The following is a 27,577-nucleotide window of genomic DNA, read 5'->3' as shown; positions in this document are numbered from 1 at the left end:
TTCCCAAAGATCTCCATGGTAGGATGTATCTGATGTTACTGGAATTACATGTTTGTTTTTCTGTGTCCCTCACTGGATTCTAGGCTCCTTGAGGGTAGAGGACCATGCCTTGTTCTTCTCTGTATCTCCATGACTTTTTAAAAAAATTCTCCCTACAATATAGCATTTGCTCTAGATTCCAACCCTTTAAAATCAGTAGACTTTTAGACTACCAAGAAAAGTCTTTTGTCTGTACATCTATTGATTTCTGAAAAACTACTAAATGAACAATTTCTTACATAAAGTGTTTTCACTGGAGTAATCCAATTATTTTTCTCCTATTTAGTTGTTCAAAATATTTTCCACATGCCTCTTTATGCAACGGTTTTCTTCCAGCTGGACATGTCCAATTCATATGGGAAAATTTAGCACCATGTCTGTTGGAGGGTAGGAGTTAGAAAGCACCAGAAATCACTATGCCTTGCATTTGTTTACAGTGTAACACTTTAGCACACATTCTCACGCTCTGGCCCTGCAAACAGTGATGCTAGGAAAATGTCATAGACATCAACACTACATCTTCCGAATGAAGAAACTGAACCCCAGAAAGAAAAGGGAGCAGTTTCCACAAGGTCACTCAACTAGCTGTGGCAATGGGTCAAAAGCCCGGGTCTTTCAACTCCTTGCATTTTTATGCAGTTTTTATTATGTTGTGCAGTTGAATGTGTTGCTTAGGTGGCATTTTACAGAAAACATTAATAAGCAGTGGAAAAACTTGTGATGCCAAAATGGGAGTACTAATTGCTAAGTCTAAATAAACCAAAACTGATGACAAATCAAGGGAGAACTCGGAGTAGTTCAGCTGTGCCACCGATTTGGAAGTTTTATTTGTGTTGTTTCCTTTGGTGTGGGAGCAAGAAGGGAAAGTGTATTTTTATGAGAGCCTCTTATCGGAGAATAAGGGTGCACTTTTCTACAGCGTTACAGTTATTTCAGCTTCACCTGCTCACTTTGGACCCTTACACTAATGCTATGAGGCACCCTGTCTCTGAGAATTTGTTTTCTTCTCTAACAGCTGCTAGTCAGAAGACGGAAAAATGGGTTGAGTCTGGATTTCCACAAAGACTTATAGGCAAATGCATACTAGAGCTCCTAGTTCTATCCTTATTTAGAAAGCAAAAATATATTTCTTTTCCTTAAACTTTTGGGGATAAAGAACTATCTGATGTTCCCATGGTAATTTTACGTAATCTTGAGTTTAATATATATATATATACACACACACACACATATATATATAGAGTTAAATATGTATATTATATTAATTATAAGATATAGTTAAAATAACCTAAAAGATAGTTTTGTATTTGTTATTTTAATAATTCACATCCATTAGAAGCAATATTCTGTTTTAGAAGTCAGTTAGTCAATAAGTCAAAAATATTTATTAAGGCTCACTGTGTGTCAGGCCATTCAACACAAATCAGAACTATCTAGACCAGGATAGTAACGGAGGAAGGAGTGAGAAGTGGTCAGTTGACAAATAATGAATGAATGGTTGGTGAATAAGGTAAAAAAGTTTACCCTCAAGAAACTCCCATTCTAGAAAGAGAGAGAAAGCCAATAAATGGGTAAACAAGTTAATAAAGAAGACAATATGGGACTGAGAAGCTGTGTTCTGTGAGGGACATTTTGTTCTGTGCTGCGCCTGAACAGATTTTGAGCTTCCTGGTGCCTGAGTGGCCATGCAAGGGAGACTTGTCTCAAGACAATATGCCTGCATCTGTGGCTCTGTCTCTACCAGGACTCGTCAAGAATCATGCCAAAAGGGAGATATGATATTCACTTAAGCATGTACAGTTTCACCTGAGGAAATGATGACCAAGTGTTGTTTTGTTTTTATTATAGGAATCTTGGAAAATCAGGACTCAGAGTTTCTTGCTTGGGTCTTGGTAAGTACTGAGGGTGTGGTGTGGAGGTGGGCTGGAAGGTGGGAGACTGGGGAGGGCACCAGGGAATGATTGTGGTCCAGGCCAGGACCTGGTCTCAGGTGAGGAGGAGGCTTCCTGGCCAGTATTGCCCCACTTCTCCTTTTAGCCTTTCTCTTCCCATCATGACCCTCTCCCAGGGAGCCACCATGTTCATGGTTCCTTACAGGGGCCCATCGAGCATAAGGCAACCTAATGCTAAGGAACACCTCAGAGAAAGGGACTCATGTGTCACTCCCATTTAGCAAGTATGAAGGACTGCATGGCATGCATTTTATAGGTTCAGTTCACCACTCCCTCAATTCACCTGAATTTTTTCTATCTATCCTTTTTTTCCCTTTGCCTAATTTCCTAACTTTTCTATATTATTATGCATTTTATATACTTTTACAATCTGCCTTAAATATGTGGGGGGGCAAGGTGAGATATACACAATCACACATACATTAATATGCATTAATAAATAAAAATTGTTACTCCTCCCAGTCAATATTTAAAGACGGTTAAATAGAGATGGCAGTTCTAACAGCATAAAGTCGTGGAATCTGACTGTGAAACCTGGGGAGGCTTGAGGCCTCCAGTTATCCCTCAGGCCCAGGAACAGGCAGCCTTGGCATTCTGGCCATTCAACACAAATCAGAGCTGTTCTGTGACCTAAGTCTAGACTAGAATGGTAACTGAGGAGGTAGTGAGGAGTGGTCAAATTGTGGCTATGTTTTTAAGGTAAAATCCGGAAGATTTTCTGTTGGGTTCTATGTGGAAGATGACAGAAAAGAGAAAAGTCAAAGATGACTCTAAGGATTTTTTGCCTGAGCAGCAGAAAGGATGAAGTACGAGTAAATGAGGTAGCAGAATGAGAGAAAAATTTAGGTATTTAGGTAGATTAGGAGATTGATTTGGGACATACTAAGTTTGAGATATCGATTAGGCCTGCAATAAAAATTGTCAAGTATGCAAATAGACATATGACTCGAGTTTAGAAAGGGGAGCTAGATATATTAACTTGGGAGTCATCAGCAAGTAGATGCTGTTTAAGCCTGGCTCCTGGATGACAGCACTACGGGTGTGCGTATAGACAGAATAGAAAACAGAGGCACATAGTCTAAGACCTAGGAAATCCAACATTAAGAAATTGAGAAACTGAGGAGGAGCCAAAGAAAGCTGAAAATAAAGCAAGCAGAGCAGCAGGAGACCAATTAGAAGAAAATGGAGTCCTGGAATCCAGATGAGCATTTCAAGGAAGATGGAGTGACTCATCCGTCAGGTGCTACTCATACATCAAACAAGATGAGGACCAAGAATTGGCCATTAAGTTCAGCAACATGGAGGTCATTAATGACTTTTACAAGGTCTGTTTTGGTGGAATGGTAGAGTTTAAAGCATAATTGTAATGGTCTCTGGGAGAATGCAAAGAGACAAGCTGAAGGCTACTCTTTTGCATGATGATTGCTATAAAGAAAAGCAGATAAATGGAGTGGCACTGAGCTGACAAGGGGGATCAGAGAGGTAGCTTTTGCACATGGAAGACGACCACATATTTATGGACTTATGGGGAAATCTTTTTGAGAAGAAAATATGATGCAGAAGGAGAGAGAAGAATATCTGGAATGATTTTTTGAGGACAGGAGACACACACAAGAAGAGAGTGCATGAAAGAAGGCAGAGTACATGGGCTTTGAGGCTAGCAGGGCGATTGATTGGGTAGTGGAGGGGGAGGTATCTTGTCAAAGTTCTCTTCTATTGCTTCTATATTCTCAGTGGGTATCAGAAGCAAAGTCATCAGCTGTTAGTGACGATGAGAAGGAAGTGTTAGAAGTATGGAGAGAAGACATGCAGGAGAGAAGAATGAATTGACCAGGGCTAGGCCACACAGTGACAAGACAGCATTAAGGACCAACTTAAGATCAGTATGATTAAATTTGAAGTGAGACCATGTCTATAGTTATGTGTTTTTCTTCTAGCCATGTTCAACTGTGCAAGTTCAGGTGGGTTTTTGTTTTTTTAAATAAGATGATAAAAGGAGGGCAAAGATGCTGAGGGCTTGTGTAGGGCAGTCATTTTAATGGTGGAGTTGGCATTTAAACTGAGTAGAAAGGAAAATGAGGACTGGAGTCAGGAAATGAGCCAGGAGCTAAAATGAGGGAGCTGAGGGACTGTGAAAACTAGATAGGATCAATAAAGTATACATCCCAGAGGGACCAAAGAATTGTTGAAGCAAAAACATTAGAGAGTGGTTGGAAGGATAGAAAGTGGTTGAAAAGGGAAACATTTGAAACTGGGGTTATAGAGGGGTTCAGTTATTGTTAGTGACATAGTCTATGGTGTGTCCATTGGGAGAGAGTTGTGGAGGTTGTATAGAAGGCGAGATCAGTGAAGGAGAGAAGGTTAAGGAACTTGGAGGTGAAGGTACAGGGAAGATCATCTTTGGGGTCACTGAACTCACTGAAAAGTACAGCAAAACTAACATTGGAGAGTGACAGTGAGAAATGAGCTAAAATTTTCAAAGAACGAGAGGGAGTGACCAGGGTGGGTCAGTAACTACAACACGAGAGCCCTGAGGATGTGTGAGATTCAGAGCTGGCATGTGTGAGGGGGTATTTCAAAGACACGGAAAGCCACCAGTGTCTGAGTTTTTCTGATTTTTCCTAATAATCTGACTTGGGAGGTGAAGGCAGTAATTGTTCACCATAAGTCTAAGGTAATTTGACATTTGCTTAATTTATGGCTCTGATATTGTTACTATTTACTTATATTTGAAAGACCCTGGAGATTCATTACCAGGGACACTCTGACCTTAGTTTTTTTAAGAATATCTTTACAGTAAATAACTGTTCAGTATTCATTATTGAAAGGAATTACCTATTAATGTAAAGTAAGAAATACATGTAGTGCAAAAGCATTGGTCAACTATTTACAAGCTTGTATCTATGGTGGAAAATAGTTTAGTCAATAAGTACACAGAAAACTCAACTGAAAACCCTTAAGACAATAACAGATTCAGGTGCCTGTGCAATCCCAGTCTCCAGAGGCCAGTCTCCAGTTTTTGTTTATTTATTTATTTTTTTAAAACTGTAGACAGTATATGAGCTGCAGGCATTTTAACGAACTTTGAAACAGACTTGATTCAGGAGCAGCAAATTCTGATTTGAGCTTCAAGTTTTTTGAAGAGCCTGAACACTTGTGATAAGACACTGCATGAAAAATAAGAGGAAACAAGGAAGTTCAAACTATGGACTTTGGTTGATAATGTTGTGGCACTGTAGGTTCATCAGAGGTAACAAATGTGCCACTCTGGTGAAGGATGCTGATAATTCAAAACAGGTAACATTCAGGCTTCATTCAAAACAGGTAACAAAGCTTGACAACTTGAACAAGCACTCTTTGAGAACTTTTCTGAACTGCCTCTATACGCCAGAGGAGACAAGAAATTCATAGAAAGAAATAATGCACCAGCCTTAGATAATTTGTCAGGCTCTGCAGACCCCAGCTGCCAAATCCAAATGGAGCTGGGTTTACTGCTGTAGGCTTAGGATGTCAGTTCAGTCACTACCCATGTTCAACTGAGGCCTTAGAAATTAAGTAGTAAAACTGCCAGGAAATCAAAAAGCTATAGATGTCTTTTCTTGAAATACTCTAAAAGTCATAGTTAAAGCTAACAATTCTGACTTTCTTCTCTACCAGAGAAGGAGCAGCTGGAAGTTCCTTGCTCTGCTAATTTTCCTTTTGGTGAACTAAGAGCAAATGTGTAAATGGGAGTAGAAAGGTGAAGCAACTTGAGAGTGAACTGATGGTACATCCGAAAGAACACAGCTCTGCCAAGGAGAGAAATGGGAAAACATATTAATATTATGTGGTCAATCCCACCTGTGGGTTGCTGTGGCTGGCCTGCTCTGTAAATATACTGCCCATTATTGTCAATACTTGAAGTCAAAAAACTCATGGGAAAGGAATAAACTCAGAGTGACCAAACTTACCTCGATCTGGTAGGAGGTGGAACTGTCTTACAAGAGAAAAATGGTAGAATTTACATTAATTCACTCATTCATTTATTCATTCTTAAGCAAACATTTATGAAGCCAGGCATTAGTTACAGGAGATTTGAGGACAAGAGCATGGAGCCTGCCCTCAAATTTATCATAGTGCAGTGGGAGTTAGGCTTGCAAAAAAACAAACTGATAACGTATCTGACAGATGCCGTAATGGAGAGTACAGGGCAAGTGAAGCGCGAAGAAGGTCTCCTGGGGGATTTGGGATAGCTTGATGTGGGAACAGGGGTTATCACTTGGCTTGACACTTGAAGGGAGAAGTCAAGTGGAGAGGGAGGGCAAAAGGTTTAATACAGGAAGCAATGCAAGCAACGGCGACTCCAGAGGGAGACTCCACCAAGGGGAGGTACTTGGGGAAACAGGTCACATTTATAGAATATTATGAGTACAATGTATTGGGGAACAGCAAGAAATGAGCCTGGAAAGAAAGCTAGGTCTGATTATAAGAACCCTTGTTTGCCTTGCTAAGCCATTTAGCTTTGTCCTTTATGTCTCTGGAATTCCTTCAAATCCAAAGGTCCCCAGATCTCAACAAACACTTAGGGGACAAGGAGGAGCAAAGGCTCCATCTCTCTCCACTCTCTTCCTTCCATCTGCCACAGCTTCCATCAAAGCACCTCCACTTTTTCTTCATATTATTATTTTTTTTAAAAAGTAGACTATGTTTTAACACAGTTTTAAGTTCACAACAAAACTGAGCAGAAAGCACAGGGAGTTCCCATACACCCCTGTCCCTACACATGCATAACCTCCCTCATTATCAGCATCCTTCACCAGAGTGGCACATTTGTTACCTCTGATGAACCTACAGTGCCACAACATTATCAACCAAAGTCCATAGTTTACATTAGGGTTCACTATTGGTGTTGTACACTCTATGGGTTTTGACAAATGTATAATGACTTGTATCCGCCATTACAGTTATCATACAGACTAGTTTCACTGCTCTAAAAAATCCTCTGTCTTGCCAATTCATCCCTCCCTCTCCTCTAACTCCTGGAAATCACTATCTTTTTACTGTCTGCATAGTTTTGCCTTTTCCAGAATGTCATATAGTTGAATCATATAGCATGTAGCCCGTTCACATTGGCTTCTTTCACTTAGTAATATGCATTTAAGTTTCTTCTGTGTCTTTTCATAGTTTGATAGTTCATTTCTTTTTAGTGCTTCATATTAAATTTTGGAAAACAAAATTCATCCTATGCCAAAAACAGTTATCAAAACCTTGCTCAATCTTGCGATAAGCCATTGAAAACCTTGAGTCAGGAATAAGACATGATCAAAGGTATTAGAAGTAACATGAGGGCTATAATAGAGGAAACAGGGTTGAGGCTGGAGGCAGGAAAATTAATTAGGAGTTGATTATGAGGCAGTGGTATGAAAGATGTAGAGGAAGGAGGTGATTAGGAGAAAAGAATAAATAGGACTGGTGATCTCTGGATACAGAATAGGAGGTCTTCCTGAGTGGAGGAGGATGCCCAGATTCCTGTATTGGGCATGGAGGTGGATGAGCTGAAATCTCAGAGACAGGAGACACAGGAGGGAGCTGTGAGGGCAGACAGCACTGTTGGGGAGTGGTGACCAAGGAGCTTGTGACCTCCCAGCTTCAGACATCTAGAGAACAAGGGGAACTCTGTGGAGATCTCTAGGCTGGAAATGTAGACCCAGGAACTTCTAACAGTGGTGACCCTAGGATTGTCATTGAGATCACCTGGAAACACAGAGGACTGAGGTGTTTGGACAGGTTTAGGACATCTGGCTCATGGCGTCTGCCTGACTGTATGCTCCCTGAGAGCAGGGACTGCCTATTTTTCCACACTCCTATTGCACCTTGAGCAGATCACAGTATTTGGCTAGCAGCAGGTATTCAAAAATATTTTTGAGTGATCAGTTGCTAAGAAATGACAAAAAGTCCACTGAGTAATAGCAAGGATACAGCTGAAGTCAAAAATCATGAATTGCTGAGGCCCGGCCCAGTTCTTTGACTTCCTCCAGTGGCATATCAATGAAGAGACAGAAGTGTAGGGCAGGGAGTGGAGATAGAGAGAGGCCCAGCATCAGGGATTGTCTTAAAAGGTGGTTGGAGACTGGGGAACCTACCATATACACAGGTGACATGGGGTCTAGGCTGGGTTTAGACCCAGAGCTGTTTCATCAGGGCTCTTGCTTCTACAGTTAGAAAGGGGCACCTACCCACACTGACTTGCTCCAAAAAGTCTCCCATTAGGAACAGTAGGCCAGTCTGATTCATTTTATGGGAGGTAACACACCACAATGTCCAGCTCACCTGTGTGTGCTTGAAAGGGGCTGACTTTACCTTGCAACATTCACTCTGGAATGGGCATGCTTCCTAGCAGGCAAGATGCCTGCAATGAAAAAAGGCACATCATGGTTAGTTTGATGTGTCAACTTGACTGAGCCATGGAATGTCCAGATATTTAGTCAGACTTTATTTTGGGTGCACCTATGAGGGTGTTTTGGAATGAGATTAACATTTGAACCTATAAACTGAGTAAAGCCGATTGCCCTCCCTAATGTGGGTAGCCCTTTCCCCATCAGTTGAAGGCCTGAATAAAACAAAAATGCTTACCCTCCTGTGAATAAGAGGGAATTCCTGCCTGACCATTTCAAGCTGGGACATTGATCTTTTCTTGCCTTCAGACTCAAACTGAAACATCAGCCTTCTTGGATCTTGAAGCCTGCCAGCTTTCAGAGTAGAGCTATACCATTAGCTCCTTGGAGTCTCTAACTTGCCAACTGCAGATCTTGGGATTTCTTGGCCACCATAATCACATGAGCCCATTCCTTATAATACATCTCTCTCTGTCTCTGTCTATATACACACACACACCCTCTTGGTTCTGTTTCTCTGAAGAACCCTGAGGAATGATTTTTGTTGATTTTTTTCAAAACATCATGCAAGTGTATGTGACCAACCAAACAGAGTCAAGTATTTGTAAGGATATAGGTAGGAAGATATGGAAGACCCAAATGAGGAGTAATGTGGTCACTTGCTAATTTTTCAGCTGGGCACATATTGAACATAATATAAAATACCATCATCCAAATGGAGCTTTCCTGGGCTGTTCGCAGGTCAAGAGGACAATTTATGCAGCCCTGCCAGATAGGGTTTGATCTGGATCGAAACAGCAAAGGAGAGAAAGAACAGCCCCATGCCTTTCGGTCCCTGTTTCACACATCCTCAAGGCTTTAATTCCTAGGGAATGCAAACTGATTCCAAGGAGATGTTCTGTGTCCTTTTAGGCAGCTGCTTCATGCCATCCTTGAAGAAGTAAAGTCATAAAGTAAAATACTCCTTAACCCCTTGGAGGACTTATACGAGTCTCTCAAAAGGTGTTTCTTCTCAACTCTGGCTGCACATTGGAATTGCCTGTTTAATTTAAAATTCAGATAATCCCGTCTCAACCTAGATCTTTTGAATAAGGAGCTCCATGTGCATGTGTTTTTAAAATGCTGCCCTGACGGTTCTGAGGCAGTATCAGGGTTGGAATACATTGTCTTATCTGGATGGAAGAAGATAGAAAAATGTGTGAACTGATATCTAGTGTGCCCAGTGCCAGCAGCCATGATTCTTCTCTACGTAGTAGTAGCCGCCCCCAGATCTAGGCCTGGGAGCTGGCCTGAGGCATTTCCAACTGGACTGGAAAGCCTCCAAAGAGGAGAATCTGCCCTGCTTAGGGCTGGCCTCAGGGCAGGTGGGATGAGCCGGTATCCCTGCCATTCGACTCCTGCCATCTGGGTGCCAGTCTTGCCTTATGCCCCTCCCTAATCAAGAGAACTTTCTAGAGCAAAAGCAGTTAATCTTAAGAATAAACTGTGTGGGCTTCTTTTTAATGCATTCATATGTGCAGAATATAGTCCTGGCTCACCTCCCTCTGCCTTAGTGATGCTCTCACTGCACTAAATATTTTGACACTAGGAGAACACGACATTAAATATTTAACATGGATGGTATTATTTTTATGACACCCTTTGTGATTCCCATTCTTGTTGCTTAGGCTGATATAAACTAGCTAGCTCACCTATTATAACAACATAAGAGCAGCAATAATAAATATTTATGAAGTGCCTCCGAGGACACTTGAGAAGTGGTTTTAAAATGCAAGCTTTCCCTGAAAGAGTTTACCAATTTTTCTGCGTAACACAAACAGAGTGAACTATCTTAACTCCAAAATACCCATAGAATTTAAATGGTGTATGAATATTAAACATACAAGAGTGCTTTAGGCATGTCACTCTTTCTGGAAAGTCTAACTTGAATAAATGTCATGATGCATACACATAAAAAATGAGCAGACCTTCATATTTTTCCAAAATCGTCTAAAAATATTTCTTCCTAGTTTCCTAATTTTATGGATAAAATCCCTCTTAAGAATTGCTGACAAGAGAAAGAAGGGGAAAGAAAGAAAGAAAGAAGGAAAGAAAGGAAGGAAGGAAGGAAGGAAGGAAGGAGAGGAAGGAAGGAAGGAAGGAAGGAAGGAAAGAGAGAAAGAGAGAAAGAGAAAGAGAAAGAAAAAGAAAGGAAGAAAGAAAGAAAAAGAAAGAAAGAAAGAAAGAAAAGAAAGAAAGAAAGAAAGAAAAAAAGAAAAGAAAAGAAAAGAAAAGAAGGAAGAAAGGAAGAAAGAGAGAGATTGCTGACAAGTGGTTGCCCTCTAAATCAGCAGGGACTGCTGGCCACATGGCTTTGCCTCTGCTCCCAGGAGTCTATTAGGAGTGATGATACAGCTTAGGTAGGAGTTTGGCAACCTGATATTTCACATGCTGTCAGAGTTTGAGGCTTACGGGAGAACTCAGGGAGAGAAATAGAAGGGTCTGTACACAGAGGGGTTTATTCAACAATTTGGGCATGCAAACAACCCATGTGCACACATGCACGCACACACCTCATCTCTCTCCATGCAGCCGCAAAGGGATAAGTAGCCCTCATTTGTCAACCTGTGATTCAAAAATGAAACAAATGGTTTCAAAACCATTAGTAATGGGGAACAAAAGGTCCTCTCTAGGCCCAGATGTGGGCAATTTGCTGAAATTAATCATTCATAAAGACGATCTCACTAAAGATCATCACTGCTATGAGAGGGAAAATTAGTCCTTGCAGCCACCAGCTCCTTGATGAGAAAACAGGGTCAGGAAGAGGCGATATGTCTTGTTCAAGACCAGTGGTAGAGATGGCAGACTCCCCCATTTTCTGTCCCTCCCCCCTCCACTAGCAGCTTCATCCCTTACGGCCCATCTACTTCCAGTCTCCAAGCACACACAGCCACTGCTGTCACCCACATCTCTTAATGTCCCGAACTTCCGCTTCCTCCTTGAAATGAGAATGGCTGCACCAAATGTGTAGGGCCCCTTGTGTCTCTCTCATTCAGGCAATAGTCAGATGATGTCATGATTAGGTTCAGCATGACTCTGGGTTGGTAGCTGGGTGAAAATGTCTTCACTTTTGAACTAGAAAATGTCAGAACCTGAGTGACTCCTGGCATCCATCTCCAGAGTTAGGGTAGACGATGACTTATGAAAGCTCCATAGACAAAAATGGGGACCAGAATCCGTGTCTCTTGGCCCATGATTAGGTGTGCTTTCCCCATGAGAGATTTCAAAGTAAGGATGCAATTGAGTGCAGGCATTTTGGTTTTTGTGGATACCATCAATGAAGTTCCTAATGCTTGCCTTTCCCTCCTTTGCACACTGCCCTAAAGGTTTCATGAGGTCCCCATAGTTCCTGTACTCTAAGCAGCAACCTGACAAAGGCACATCTTGTGTATGTACAAGTCTATTCATATTGTTTGCCTTGTACATTCTACATTTATATAAAGATTATTTTTCTAAACTCTGTGCATCATAAAAACCCAAATGAAAGTTTTGTAATTTCAATCAATAATGCTATTAAGTTTATCTAACAGTGAGGCAAGAAATGGAGAAATCATTTGAGTCCTGTCTGCCAGTGGGGTGGGGCTGTGTCTGTGCCTGCCTCTGGTATGCTCAGGTGAGGAGAGCACAGGGCTGCAGGCAGTCACTTCTGAAAGTGCAGCGTACATGGCTGAATGACCCTCCAGGTGCCAACACACTGAGGATGACTGTGCAGACATTCATAGGAATGCCTTAAGGGCCTAAGCTGGATGAAGAAGGAATAAAGTCTCAGTTCTTTTCAGGCCTATTGAGTATGAATGAATCAGAAACCTTCCACAGTAAGCCAACAGAAAACCCAGCTCAAAGCAAGCCAAAACATCAGCTCTAGCAAAAACACAAATTTCTAGGCCCACATGGAAGAATTTCTAGGCTCACCTGGACTGTGGACCCATATGGGTTTATCTGGGAATCAAACTATGAATTCTGTGAGCTGCAGGTTGGTTCTATTCTTAAGCTGTCCTGAAATTGGCAAGAGGGCTGCAGAGGCTTCAAGCCTCACATCCCATTGGCTCTGGTTGGTTTATGTATCCATCCCTGAGCCAATCATCAAAGACTTCAGTCTCTCAAGACCCACCCTGACACTGGGGAAGGGTACTTTAAATCCACCCAAACTGCGTTCTGGGAGTAGGGAAGTGATTCATTCTCAAAAGAAAATGAAAGAACTCTTACCTAAAGAGGGGAAATAGTGGCTGAGGTAATAAGCAGATGACCACCATGAATAGTTAAGAAGAAAATATATTCCTGGATCTGGGATGACTTCCCCCACTTATTTTAGCTTATCTGAGCCCTTTCTATGTCATCGGTAGCCATAGTTGAAAATTAAAATTCTCCCAGAGTTTTCTATGGCATGAGGTATGCTCAGAGTTTTGTGAGTCAATTCAACTTGCCTAATCGACAAAATTTTCCATTGCGGGGTAAATATACAGCTTTGCCTTTTTAATATACTCTCTCCTTTCTATGTTTTTAATAATCTCAAAGGATTAGTGAGACCTAAGACTCATTTACAGATAAAAGCTTTGTTCTAACACCTGGATGACGAAAATATGCAAAGAAAGACCTGCATGAGAGAGAAGCAGAAAATACCATCAATACTCATTTCATATCTGACAACTAATTACAATTAGAGGAAAAAGAGGCTACCAACACATAATTATAGGAAATGGGTGATGAGGTAATGAGCAGTGGCTGAATTGGAGCTGACAGTCTAACCATGGGGATTTCTTTAGCTGAAAAGAAAGAGACAGGACCTGACTTGGTTCTGTGGCTGGAATTAGCTTCATTTTTCTTCATAGTCTCTTACTTTGCCTCCCTTCCCATATCTCCACCTTATGCTCGACAATAGCCTTTCCTTTGGCCCTTTCTGAGCTGTTTCTTTTGGCAGCAATGTCTGTAACTGCTCTCTGAAGAATAGAGGACACAGGACTGGTCTCGAGACATGTTGCTACAGGTGACCTTCTGTCTGACTTCATTACCTACCCCCACCATCCTCAGGGCAAAAGGGAGGAGCACAGCAGCCCCCCTCCTTTTCAGTGCCTTCCAGGGAGGACTGGTTGGCTGTCCTGGCCCTGCCGATGGATTTGCTGCCTCGGATGTTGCCTGCGTCTCAGTTTGTGAACTCTTAGACACTGCGACTGACTCGGTCATCTCTGTGAAGCACCGACCAGGCACTTTTTCTGTCATTTTTTTCATGTGTTCATGGAGTTTACAAAGATGCAGTAGACGTTGTGCTGGGGAAACAGGGAGAAACGACACACAGGTGCCTGCCCTCACAGAGCCTATCTAGGGGGTGGAGAAGACATGGTTCTCAGGATGGATCAGATCCTTGGGCTATGTGCCCCTAAAGGACACCCTGCATTTTTTACTTGTGTGTGATGGTGATTAATTTTTTAGCCTGACTTATTTCCTGCTGGATTATCAGTTCAGAACACATGACTAGAACAGAGAAAAAGGTTCTCAATATACACTCAATTATGGAAAGACAAATGAATGAAAGAATGCAGTACCACACAGTCGGTACTCTGAAGGAAATATAAAGTGTCATGGAAACACGTAAAAGGGCTGACTAAGCTAGGGTTAAGGGAGGTCATGGAAGGCTTCCTGGAGGAAGAGTAGTAAAGGATAGATTGGGAAGGAGCCAGGTCAAGGAGAACACAAGGAAAAGAACAGTTAAACAAGAATGTGATAGAAGTAGACAGGCAGAGAGATAGAGGCACAAGATATAGAAATGGCCCAGGTGAAGAAGTAACCACCTCTTTTGGGGGAGTAGGGAAAGTGCTTCTGGAAGCCACCTGATGTTGAAGGATGAATAGCAATCTGTCAGCTTGACAAGGGAAAGAATGCCACAGTCATATCTTGTTAAATTTTCTACTTACTCCTCACTTGGGTTTTGACTTGATTGTTGCTTTCCTGAACATTCAAGTCTGGGCTAGAGGCTTCCTATAAGCTCCCATCACGATCCCTCTTATCAATATGTTGCCCTGTGGTTGTGATTATTTTCGTATTTGCCTGCCTTACCACTGGATTGAGAGTTCTAGGAAAAAGAGACCATTACTATCATTTACCATTTTGACACCACCATCTGGCATGGCTCTGAGGGAACACTGGGGGTTTAATAAATATTTTCTAAGTGAATTAATATATAAATTTCAGGAAGAGGAGAAGCTGGGAAGCCTCAATTAGTATGACCTGGAGAGGGAGCCATATGGGGAAGAAAAATGATGAAAGATAACCTCCGAAAGATTAAGAAAAGCATTGAAACCATGTCACAAAGCTTGGTGTTTATCTATTGTGTGATTGGGAGTCATGAAAACATTTTACTCCAGGAGTCACTTGGCCAGATACATTTCAGTCAGCTCATCCTGGTCACAGTGCAGATGGCAAGGTGGTGAGGGTTGAGAATAAAGGCAGGGAGACAGGCTCAATGACTTGAGTATTCTCACTTTTACAGAAGATTAAATGTAGCAATACATCAATTGCCCATGCGCTGTAAGCCAAGCTCATCATACTGTGAGCCTATACAGACAGCCCATACAGAAGGTCTATCAGGGCAGTAAGGTAAATGAGGCAGTAAGGTAAATGACCAAATTGGCAAAAGCAGGTAGAGAAAATACAAAGGGAAATACCTTTAAAAGCCTAAAATAACATATCCGGAAAAGATCTCTAATATAGGTGTCAACATAGTAAACTACAAAGTTTCTGAGATTGGGTGGGGAAAAAAATGCTAGTTCCTAGATATTTTCTGTAAGGAAAAGGTCAAAGATAAATAGAAAATAAATAAATGGGCAAATAGACAAATCAAAGAAGAAAAGGAAATCAAAGTTGGGATGTAAAATTAATATGAAATAAAGTAGAATTCAAGGCAAAGAAAAGACATCGTAATGAGAGGTGATCACTGGTGGAGTGGAGTCCCTGAGAAAGAGGAAGGAGATGGGATCCATAGGATAAGTGGAAAAATAAGCATTGAATAGAAAGGACAGCCTTCCACAGTGGCAGGAAGAAAGGAGGAGAAGATGGTACTGTTCTAATTTATGTTCTCTTTGAAGCAGGCTCTGAAACAAGGATTTGAAGGCAGGTGGTTTGATGATTTTTTGAAATGTGAGTTTGGAAAGGGAAGGTCATAAAGGGCATATAATCAAGTCAGTGCTAGTGTGGGTAACTGAAACTGGAATTCCCCTGGGACTCTGGAGCCAGTGTGGAATGCACACCTACCTGAGAGTGAGGGAGATGGGGTGTTTCCATACCAGAGAGAGTTGTCAAGCACCTGGAAGCCTCAGGGAAAATGGGCAGGGCACCAATTGTGTCTGCTATGGGACAGATAGCAGGGGGTTATAATTTGTCTTCTTTTATTTTCTCTGTGAAGCAGGAGGCACTGTTACCTGCTGAGGTTAAAGGAAGAGGAGGTAGGACCTGAGGTTGAGAAAAGTGGAGCAGGTTTGAAATGCACACTTTGGAGAAAACTGATTAGAAAACAGAGGATTGTTGGGGGTCTATGAGGGACTAGAGACAAGTAATTTACACTGTGTCAGTCTCTATAGTTTGCTATTTTCTCCAGCACAGCTCAGCACCTCGGTTATAGGTGATGAGCAGCCAGTCAGATTTATAAGGATGTGGGTTTTTGTCAGGCAGGTGCAATGAAAGGACAGTGAATCAATGGACTTGAGAATAAAGCAAGAGAACCTTCTAAATGGTGAACCACATCATCTAGCCACCCTGACCCTCCTGGATAAGGAAGGAATTGAAGACAGACATTAGATAGAAGAGAAGGGAAAGAGTTTGAAGTCAGAGTATGTAGGGAGAATGTACAAAATCTGCAAGAGTGAGATTCCAGCACGTGGAGATTAATGACCAGCTCTTACATATATAAATATATTTGGAATTAAATAAGGCATACCTTCATCCAAGTTCTGTTGTGTACATGTTCAGTTCTATTTTTCATGGCAGCTTTGCTATCTTGTAGAATTTCCACCCCATCAACATTTTCTTCTGCTCCATCTAATAGTCAATGTCTTTTTATTTTATTTTAGTTCCAGGGTACATGTGCAGGATGTGCAAGTTTGCTACATAGGTACATGCATGTCCTGGTGGTTTGCTGCACCTATCAACTCATCATCTAAGTATTAAGCCCAGCATGCATTAGCTATTTTTCCTGATGCTCTCCCTACCCCTGCCCACCCCCAACAGGCCCCAGTGTGTGTTGTTACCCTCCCTGTATCCATGTATTCTCATTGTTCAACACCTACTTATGAGTGAGAACATGTGGTGTTTGGTTTTCTGTTCTTGCATTAGTTTGCTGAGGATGATGGCTTCCAGCTCCATCCATGTGCCTGCAAAGGACATCTCATTCCTTTTTATGGCTGCATAGTATTCCATAGTATATATGTACCAGATTTTCTTTATCCAGCCTATCATTGATGGGCATTTGGGTTGACTCTATGTCTTTGCTATTGTGAATAGTGCTGCAATGAACATATATGTGCATGTATGTCTATAATGGAATAATTTATATTTCTTTGGGTATATACCCAGTAGTGGGATTGCTGGGTCGAATGGTATTTCTAGATCTAGGTCTTTAAGGAATCACCACACTGTCTTCCTCAATGGTTGAACTAATTTGCATTCCCACCAACAGTGTAAAAGTGTTCTGATTTCTCTGCAGCCTCACCAGCATCTGTTGTTTCTTGACTTTTTAATAATGGCCATTCTAACTGGCATGAAATGATATCTCATTGTGCTTTGATTTGCATTTTTCTAATCATCAGTGATGTTGAGCTTTTTGTCATAAGTTTGTAGGCTGCATAAATGTCTTCTTTTGAAAAATACCTGTTCATGTCCTTTGCCCGCTTTTTAATGGGGTTGTTTATTGTTTCTTCTTGTAAATTTGTTTAAGTTGTTTGTAGGCTCTGGATATTAGACCTTTGTCAAATGGATAGATTGCAAAAATTTTCTCCCATTCTGTAGGTTGTCTGTTCACTCTTATGATAGTTTCTTTTGCTGTGTAGCTCTCTAGTTTATTTCCGTTTGTCAGTTTTTGTTTTTGTTGCAATGGCTTTTGACGTTTTTGTCATGAAATCTTTGCCTGTGCCATGTCGTGAATGGTATTGCCTAGATTTCTTCTAGGGTTTTTATGGTTTTGGGTTTCACATAAATGTCTGTCTTGCATACATTTTTTTAAATTGAAGTTTATTCTTGAAAGTTTGTGATATCCACAGTGTCCTAAATGCATGTAATTTCTATAACCAGTGTAAATTTAAGAAGGATTGGTCTTCTATTCAGGGGGATTAGTGGCTGCTGTGTTTCTCTTCCAATTGACCCACTGGAACCACATGAAAACTGGATTTTCAATTACCTCTGCTAAGAGAAGGGAACTGTGACATAGATTGTATGTATTCAATCTATGTTGAATTAGATGTATAAAAATACATCTAATTGTCTTTTTGTTTATCTTTGGAATGCACTTTCTTTTTTTTTTTTTTTTTTTTTTGAGACTGAGTCTGGCTCTGTCGCCCAGGCTGGAGTGCAGTGGCCGGATCTCAGCTCACTGCAAGCTCCGCCTCCCGGGTTTATTTCTATTTGAATCTGGGTGCCACAGGCATAACATGTCAGTGGAAAATCAAGAGTCATCTGCAGTTAATTAAATATGAAGGAGCAATATAATGATCTAGTAGCCCATCTCAGAGTAGCATTCAGTCAAGCTTTTAGATCTCCATAATAAATTAATCATTCTGCATGACACCAGTGGGAGAAATTCCACCCTGACCCCATCAAAGTGATGCATCCCACTTGGACCTTATTGTAGCAGAATTGGTGGCCCTTGTAATCTTGTCCCAGAAAATAAGACTGCTGATATTATTGTTTTATTTCACATTTTTAAAAAGTTCTGCTAAGCTTCTTTTGCTACACTTATTTACTGCCACTGGGATTTTTGCAGAAGGTTAATAGTACTAATAAAATGAATGGCAAAATACCAAAGAGAATCTTGAAGGAATAGTCTGTAATTCTTTATTTGGTCAGGGCAAAAGACCCTGCAAGGTATTACAATCTCCATTTTGGGGTCAAGGCCACCTTCAACCTTCCAAATTGTTCTTCATCCTCTAGGACCAATATTTATTGTCTCTCTTCCTGTCACTCCAAGGCTTCTCACTGTATTGGGACCTCATAGAGTTCTTTCCTACAACATCCCAACCCACTACTTAGACAAGTTGTCATCTCTGGCTGCCATTACAGTCACATGTGGAGCTTTTAAAAAATACCTGTGCCTGGACCTTTCCTCAGACCAATCAAACCAGAATCTATTGCTTTGGAGCAATACATCAGCTTCCCAGGTGGTCCTCCTAATTGGGCCACAGTTGAAGATCACTGGCCTGGATAAGGAGCTCCAAATTCTGGCTTCCTGTGCAGCTGAAAGGTGGCCTGGCTCCCCACCTAAGTTACTTGCTCATCCAATGACTGAGTCCACTGGAGGCTTTGAGTACCTGGGAACATTTTGCTTCCCAGGCAGCATGCAGCAAGCACAGCCAGAGAGCAGGGCAGATGGTCACTTTTGGTGACCAATGCAAGAAGCAAGGAGCAGGTGAGGTATTTGTTTTTCAATTTCATCCCCAATTAAAATTCAGAATTTTGAATAATGTTTGAATGTTTTAGTCTATTCATCATTCTCCATGTGTCACTTAAGAATAATCCATAATAAATAATACATTTTTCTAAGCTTTGTTAAGATGGGTATGTGATTAGAACTGATACATTCCAATGTTGACTTTGGCTTTCACTGTGGGTTCTGAAAAAGTCATTTATGTTCTTGTGGAACTTCTGCTACTTCATATATTATCTCTTTGGAGATAATAAGGAAAGTAGCATTTAGTGAGCACCTGTTGTAGGCTTGTACTAGTACTATTTGTCTAGTACTATTGTCTAGTACTATTCTAGACACTGACATATACTATTGAAATCATTGACAGTTTTGGCTGGCCGGGTGCAGTGGCTCACACCTGTAATCCAAGCACTTTGGGAGGCCGAGGTGGGCGGATCGTGAGGTCAGGAATTCAAGACCAGCCTGACCAATGTGGTGAAACCCCGTCTCTACTAGAGGTGCAAAAATTAGCTGGGCGTGGTGACACCTGCCTGTAGTTCCAGCTACTGAGGCGGCTGAGGCAGGAGAATCGCTTGAACCCGGGAGGCGGAGGTTGCAGTGAGTCAAGGTTGCACCATTGCACTCCAGCCTGGGTGACAGGGCAAGACTCCATCTCAAAAAAAAAAAAAAAAAAAAAAGGAAAAGATAGGTCATCAGACTGCTTGGACTCATCCTGGCTCAGTCACTTACTAGCAAATAAACTCAAATCACAGATTGGTTGTGGATTTTAAACAAGAAAATGTCTATAAAGGGTATAGCACTGTGCTTGGAACAATGTAAATTCTAAAAAAAAAAAAGTGTTAATTTGCATCATTGTGTGTGTGTTTTTTTTTTTTTTTTTTTTTTTTTGGTTCTCACAATACTGTGAGTAGGTATCATTATCCATTTTAGAGATGAACAAGTCTCAAAATGAACTAATTATCCATGGGCATAATCAATCTCAGGCATATTGTCAGGAGGATGAAAAACTTACCTTTCAGAATTGTTGGAAAATAAAATAAATAATTTCAGAACGTGTTACCTAGTCTGGGAGATAGTTAACCTGCAAAGCCAGACTCTATTTTGATGTTGGAGAGACAGTGATGAACAAGACAGACAGAAGCCCTGTCCTTGCTGAGTGGACCCTAAAATCTCCATCTGACTTTGACACTATCACGCAGTGTACACACAGGCCTTTTGATGGCATGGTCTTTACCAGAGATATATACTCTTTCTGAGTTAACAGAAAGTTCTACTCTCTTATCTTAAGCAGTCCTGAAATTTGGGCCAATCATAAAATAATGAAAAATGGAGCATCACCAGACGAGAACTTTGCTGTCCAGGAGCCCTCTGGGAACATTTCCCTTGTTTCCCACAGCCAGGGACCCTGGTGCCAGCAGGAGGAGAAACGGATGCCATCAGTGCTTTAAGATGGCAAATGCAAGCTTTATTCTACCGTCATAACTCCCTGGATCAATGCTGACCTCCCAGCCACCCTCCAAAATGTTCTCCCATTGTGTATTCAGGTGTGGTGGCTGGTGAGTACCCAGACCACTAATTTACATAAAGGCCAGGAATGGATTCATTTAGATTAACTTATTTCCAAGCAATGAATTGTATTAAGAAAAAAGCAACTGCAGGCAATACATGAATTCATTGGACATTACTTCTCTGCTCATCACTTCTCCTCTGCTGTTCTTGAATTCAATCATTCATATAACATTTCTTAAGTACCTCCTCTATGCCAGGTTTTATATAGTCTCTGGGGACACAGAGTTCATCCCGAGATGTTGGTAATCTTGAAAATGTCTCAAGAAGGCCGGCCTTGTGTATTTGAGAACAATCCAAAACACTGTTGAGATACAAATATAACATTTATATTCCTTGATGTCTCTAGTTACCTAAATTTCTGGATAACTTTTCATGCAGCTTGTTAGGAGAGTCACTTCATTCCTGTACAATCGGGACTATGGTTATAACATCATCACCTCCATGCCAAAGCCTGGCTGGAAATACCAGCATTCTTGCAACGGAAACTTGTCTTCAGGCCAGGCTGCTAGGAGCTGTTCTTTGCTTTTCCTGAATCATAATTAATTTATAGTCTATCATTTCAAAGGAGAATGACTCTGTAGAATTTGGACTAACTGCAATCTCCCAAGATTGAAGATGTACCAACATAGTTTTATGATTTACTATTGCTCCATTTTCTTCTTTGACATGTTAAATTTCTGCATATAATTACTGCAAAGGGAAGAAATAGACTTAGAAATAGACTAAGAGTCAGTGCATAAAAAGAGAATCTATGCATAGTCCTATGGGTGATGCAAAAATATCCTGTCCACTTGGTACAGCTATAAATTTTCTTTAGGAAAAGGACATTATAGTTTTTTTAAAGCTGAAATCAGTTGGTATCTATCAGGCACAGGTAAAATAAGCTAATCCTATATGTAAGTCTGTAAATCTACAGAGAAACATGAAAACTGGGTAAATTTGAGTGTAATATGGTTGGGAACTTTTTAAATCTTTGGGTTTTTGCTAAATTATCCCTTATATATTCCCTCAGTTTTAATTTTTCTGTATTTTAAAAACTTATTCAAAAGCACATGAATCATTTTATATTCCTCTTTGAGTTTTTATTAATGATATTTAATACTCTAAATGTCATGAAGTTCACACATACCTCAAGAGGAAGAATTTGAAAGGACTGTTGCCATATATTTTTCATTCTTTTTTACAACGTATTGTCTTGTTTTCACTAAGAGAGTTTCTTTGCCTTGCCATGCAATTAAAATGTATTTCCCAGCAGATTCTGACAGGTCTATCAGCACACACTGTGTTTTTTATGTACAGATAGAACCAGAGTTACTCAAAATTATTACTGTTTGGGGGAGAACAATTCACTGAACCAGCAAAAAATATATCCCTGCACAAAGATAAAGATTTGACATTAGCTTTTCACAGATAAAAGAAAGTATAAAGGAGGTCACATTGACTTTCAAACTTCTTGACAGTAGTGCTTTTCCAGAGACTTCTTATTCATAGTAACTTACTGTGGAAAACCAAAAGATAAATAAAAAAGAAATAAAAATATATATTTAAACATATACTATATTCTAGACACTGCACAAATATTTCACCAGAAAAAAAATTTCAATCTTAATAATAGTTCCTATTTTAGAAGAAGATATTGAAAATATTTAAATTTGCTTTAAAAATCAGAAATTGCCATTTAATCCTAGTGTCACACGGAAGGTGTCTAATTTTATTCTAAGACTGTATTATTTTATCTACATTAACTATTCAATACATTTACTACAGGAGTTCTTCAAAAAACAAAATGACTAAGGCATAGTAATGCCTATTGGTTTTAACAGCCCTGGAAACTTTATTGTGAGAAATAATTTTAAACATTTAAAATGTCAGCAGGAGAAAATATGAGGAATTTTGACCAAGACATTCAGGACAAAATATTAAGAAAATGTAAACAGTGCCTCTTTTTCATCTTCGAAACGTAGAAAGAGCTGTGATTTGTGGAAACTCTTGTTCATCAACAGATTTTCTAGTAACAAGAATATTTTTAAAATAAATTTTGCTTCTGATTATAAAAGTAATAATATTTATTTCAATAATGTGGGTCAAAAAACTAAAATACTTAGAGAAGAAAAAATTTATCTAAGGACTTTTTGGCTTTATTTTATTTTAAATTTTCCTATGAGGCTCAAGGTGCTAACTTAATCAGTTTGGGGGTGTCATACATACATCAGGAAATTTAAGGAGATTAAGTCATTAATTTAAGTTACTACATACCATAAATTCTAACATCCAAGTATGGAGAGTAGGTCATTGTTTCTAGGGTTAGATTTAGTGCACCGAAATTTCATTCCTGTTTTGCCCACACAGCCTCTAGAGAGCAATGTCAATCCTTGCAGTCTGCTTTATTACACAGAACTGCCTCTTCTAAACTTCACATCCCCACCGTTCATCCTATTTCCAATGTCATTTCCTTGTCTTTAAACTGTACTGATCAGATTAATGGAGAAACAGAACAAAATGGTTCTAGACAGATTTGCCCTGAAACAAATCTTAAAACAAAATGGAGCTAGCAGTATCCCTTGGCACTGAAATACAGAAATCTTAAATCTAAGAAAGAAAGAAATATCAAATATCTGTACATCTCTATAAGCATCATGAGGAACTTTAATCAATCCCGGACGTTTAACCCTCAAAACCTCAAGCTATGCACAGGCATTGGAAGGTCAGCCTCCAATTCTCACAGGTTTTTCTGGGAGGCTCAGCCAGCCAGCCCCCCACCCCTCTAGCCTTTCCTAATGAAAGACTGGACTCCCCTCTCCCTCTGCCCTCCCAGCTGCAGACAGCCTGCCCGAGGATCCCTTCAACAGTGATCACGTGTCATTGTTGCCCAGCTCTCTGCCCTGATCCAGAGTTCTTAAAAGGGTTTTAGGGCTAAAAGTCAAGGATGGCTCTGTGCATGAGGTTGAAGGCAATGCTCCTCAGATGGCAAAAAACCTGAGATAAATCCTGATCTTAGGTGGGACTGAGAGAATCTGAGAGCAGGGAGGTGGTCCAGGGCAGTGAAGGCAAACATACGGAGTTCTTCATCTAGACAGCCAGTTTTGGGGCAGAGATAGGTGCAAAGCTTTTTTAAAAAATTTCATTTTTAGTTCCGGGATACATGTGCAGGATGTGCAGGTTTGTTACATATGTAAACGTGTGCCATGGTGGTTTGCTGCATCTATCAACCCATCACTTAGGTATTAAGCACCACATGCATTAGCTATTTATCCTGATACTCTCCCTCTCACCGCCAACCCCTCAGCAGGCCCCAGTGTGTGTTGTTCTGCTAAACAATGGGAACACAAAGCTTACCATAGGGAAGGAAGGTTAGTGGGGAAGGCATTCAGTAGAGGGAAGAACATGGGCAGATTGTAAAGCAGGATGCTGTTACAAGCATTTAGAGCAAACTCCGGGCCATACCATTTGGCTGGAGCAGAGCACAGGGGCTGCGGGGAGGTAAACGAGCATCATCACCAGGAATCAGCATGGGGCTGTGGAGCGCCCGCTAAGCAGCTGTGGCAAGTCACTTCTTACCACTCACTGTCACTTCCTTATTTCCTCAGGTGAGGAAAATAGATGGAATCATTCAGACCCTGCAGTTGTGATAGGGATTAGAGCTGATGTATTTAAAGCACCTAGCACCGAAGGAGATAGAAAAGCATGATGGATCTACATCGTGGAGGCTGAGGATGTCTTTCTCATTTGGCCGTAGATTCCTATTTTATTAAGTGCTGACATAGCAACTTTAAATAGTGGAAAGGGTTCTAAGTAATATTTAATCCTTACACACACACACAAACACACATATTATTTTTTACTTGTAAATGGAGATGCTGCTTGCACTTCACCTACATGAGGAGGCCCACCTTTACCTCTCCTGGCCTTTACCATTTCCTTACCTACTTTTATTGCTATTTCAAGCTCTTCTGTAAAGGGCAGGTGTGAAAGCATCCCACCCCCACCACCTTAAGGACCTGGGTGGTTCTTGCAAGAAAAGGTAATGAAAGTAAAAAAGAAAAGGCTAAGTTGCTATCACATTTGTCAACTCTGGCCAGATGCTCATTAGCAACATGCTAGAAGCCAAAAATGAAAGACCAGGCTGCAGCTTGGATCCAAAAATAAGGGCCAGGCTCTGTGCGAAATACTGACAGATGCAAGCCAGAACAAGGAAGAATGCTTTGTCTGCGTCATTTGAAAAAGAACACGTCCAGGCACCCAGACACAGGTCTTCATGCAGTTTATCTTAGTGGCCACAGTAGGGTTGCTCAGAGCATTGTTTTGCCTCCAAATCGTATGGGATGCTTGATAAACATACAGATGCCCCAATTGCAGCTCATATCTGCAGAATAAGAATCTGTGTGGGGGTTCTGGGGGATTTGAACGCACCCTGAAGAGTAAGACCTGTTGATCTGAGATTGGGAATTAATGCTGAAGCTATGATGGAGGCTGGTAAGCACTTAGGAAATTAATTTCACTGCATTCTCCTAAAAATCCTGTGAACTAGTTGTGATTATTACCATTACCATCCCATCTTGCTAGAGAGTGGTGGAGTCAGAACTCCAGCCCAAGCCTCCTGATGTCCCCCTACTTACTTAGCCCTTCACTCTAAGCCTCACCAGCAAGAGGGTATCTTCATTCCATGCCCTTCAATTAGTAGAGAGTGCCAAGGGCAGGAAGCCAATTCTTCACCTCCATCACCTGTCTTTACATCCCAGCGCCATCATGGGCCTTCCCCTCAGGCCAGATTTCTAAGAATTTGGTTCTGTTTGTTTTGTTTTGATTCTGCATGAAGTAAAGAAGGTTAAGGTAACTATGTAACTTACCTCTCTTACTGAAATAACAGCGCCCTCTCTACACCGTCTCGTGATTGCCAGGGCGCAGGAGCATGTCTGCTGGATTTAAATCCCAACTTTTACTCCATCACTTATTAGTTATTTAAACTATGGGCATATAATTTAACCTCTGGAAAATGGAGATGGCACAACTTGAGTAAAAGAAGAAGAAAGGCAAGCCAGGGTGTAAAGAAAAGGATGGACTGGGTGCAGTGGTTCACGTCTGTAATACCAGCACTTTGGGAGGCTGAGGTGGGCAGATCACAAGGTCAGTAGTTCAAGACCAATATGGCCAATATGGTGAAACCTCGTCTCTACTAAAAATACAAAAATTGGCTGGGCATGGTGGCATGTACCTGTAATCCCAGCTACTCAGGAGGCTAAAGCAGGAGAATTGCTTGAACCTGGGAGGTGGAGGTTGCAGTGAGTCGAGATCGTACCACTGCACTCTGGCCTGGGTGACAGAGCAAGACTCTTCTCTGAAAGAAAAACAAAACACAAAGGAAAAGGATGAGATGCTACTAGTATGAGAAGAATCTAAACTGTGCTTCTCAACCCTGACTGCGATTAGAATTATCTGAGGATCTTTTAAAAATACTGATGCCAAGATTCCATTCCCAGAGATTCTGATTTAATTGGGGTCTGGTGAGGAATCAGGTCAGCAGTACCATTTAAATCTCCCCAGGATATTCAAATGCACAGTTGTGGTTAAAAACCTCTTGTTCAAGGTAGTGAGGAAAACAACCAACGTTCCACAAATGCTCTCTGGTTAGAGACAACTTTTCTTAGTAAGGGTGAGAATGCTTACTGATTGAACAAACAATTATTACCTACCTACCCTGTGCCTGGCTCCAGGGCAATGGCTAAAATTTAAAATTTAAATTAAACTTAAACTCAGTCCCTGATCCCAGGACAGTTGCAGTCTAATGAGGAAGTCATAGGCAAAAATAACCTATGTAGTTACAATATAATGTGGTCAAGATGGTAATAGCAGTTAGTTCAAAGTGGTAGGAGAAGAGTAAATGGAATGACTTCCTATCCTTTCGAAGAAAAACCATAGACTCATGAAATAATAGAGATGAAGGAAGCTCAAGGTTCCTAATTTTGTGCATAAGGAAACAAGAAATCAAGATGTTGGAGGTTTCTCAGAGCCACAGAGTTAATGCAACAGAACCTAAAAAATTCTAATGATGTAGCAAGACATACTTTAACTCACCAGGGGAAGTGCTAAGAAGCTACAGCTTAGCAGCACTGGACTGTGAAGCTGGAGTTCTGGGTCCTGAAGAATAAGTAGAATTTGGACAAAAAGGCATGGGGAAGTTCACATTTTCAGTGGAAGGCTCAGCCCATAGCTCAGAGGAGAAAGTGCTCACCCGGGTAATAACCTGGAGCTTAAGGATCTCAGGTGGTGACCAAAAGCTTAGGACTCCCTCCTCCGCATCAACTCGAGTTTTGGACTTACACCTATTTCTTGCTGGATATACAATTTAGAGGAATGTTCCCACCTCCAGTTCCACTCCTCTTTGGGGGTTACTCTATACAACTGAGATATTGAACATGTTAATTTTGCCTGGTGTATTGCTTAATGTCAATGTGACCTAGGGTTTGAATCTCTTATCTTAAATTATTTAGCTATGTAACAGATTAACACCTCAAAACAGATGAAATATCTCTCAATTATGACTACATTTGGTCAGTCTTGACTATATTAAGCTGAAGTTCACATATGCTCTGTTTACCAACTTAAAATTATTAAATCCATATTGAAATGTGTTGAATTGGCTCTCCATTCTCCCACGCTCTGACCTTGGTGTTCTCCTAGAGGTTTCACCTTCTCTCACACCCTACATCCTTTTACATCAGTAAATACTATTGCCTCCTCTTCAAAGTTTATCCAAAATTCAACCACTCCTCATCATCCTCACTACCACCACCTTGGACCAAACCACTGTCATGTCTCACCTGGATTATAGGATTATAGCCTCCTAACTGGTCCCCCACGTTTCAGCCTCGCCTCTGCAGTCTATCCTTAGCACAATAGCAGAGTGTTCCTTTTAAAAGAAAGTCAGATTATGTCACTTCTGTATTCAAACTTCTTCATTAGCCTTTCCTAGGTCCTTCCTA

At 40.8% G+C, this 27,577-nt stretch overlaps 1 protein-coding gene across 3 annotated transcripts in view; it reads left to right on the top strand.

The window, feature by feature from the left end:
- Positions 1-27,577, top strand: part of KCNAB1 (potassium voltage-gated channel subfamily A member regulatory beta subunit 1) — a 416,330-nt gene that overhangs the window by 295,413 nt on the left and 93,340 nt on the right. For all 3 annotated transcript variants that reach the window (XM_003894919.4, XM_003894918.5, XM_003894916.4), the window contains exon 2: positions 1,888-1,931. In XM_003894919.4, coding sequence (XP_003894968.1) covers positions 1,888-1,931 — 44 coding nt within the window. The remainder of the gene's footprint in view (positions 1-1,887; positions 1,932-27,577) is intronic.

Source organism: Papio anubis, chromosome 2 (assembly GCF_008728515.1).
Source record: "Papio anubis isolate 15944 chromosome 2, Panubis1.0, whole genome shotgun sequence".
Lineage (NCBI taxonomy): Eukaryota > Metazoa > Chordata > Mammalia > Primates > Cercopithecidae > Papio > Papio anubis.
This window is presented reverse-complemented; position numbering and strand designations above follow the sequence as displayed.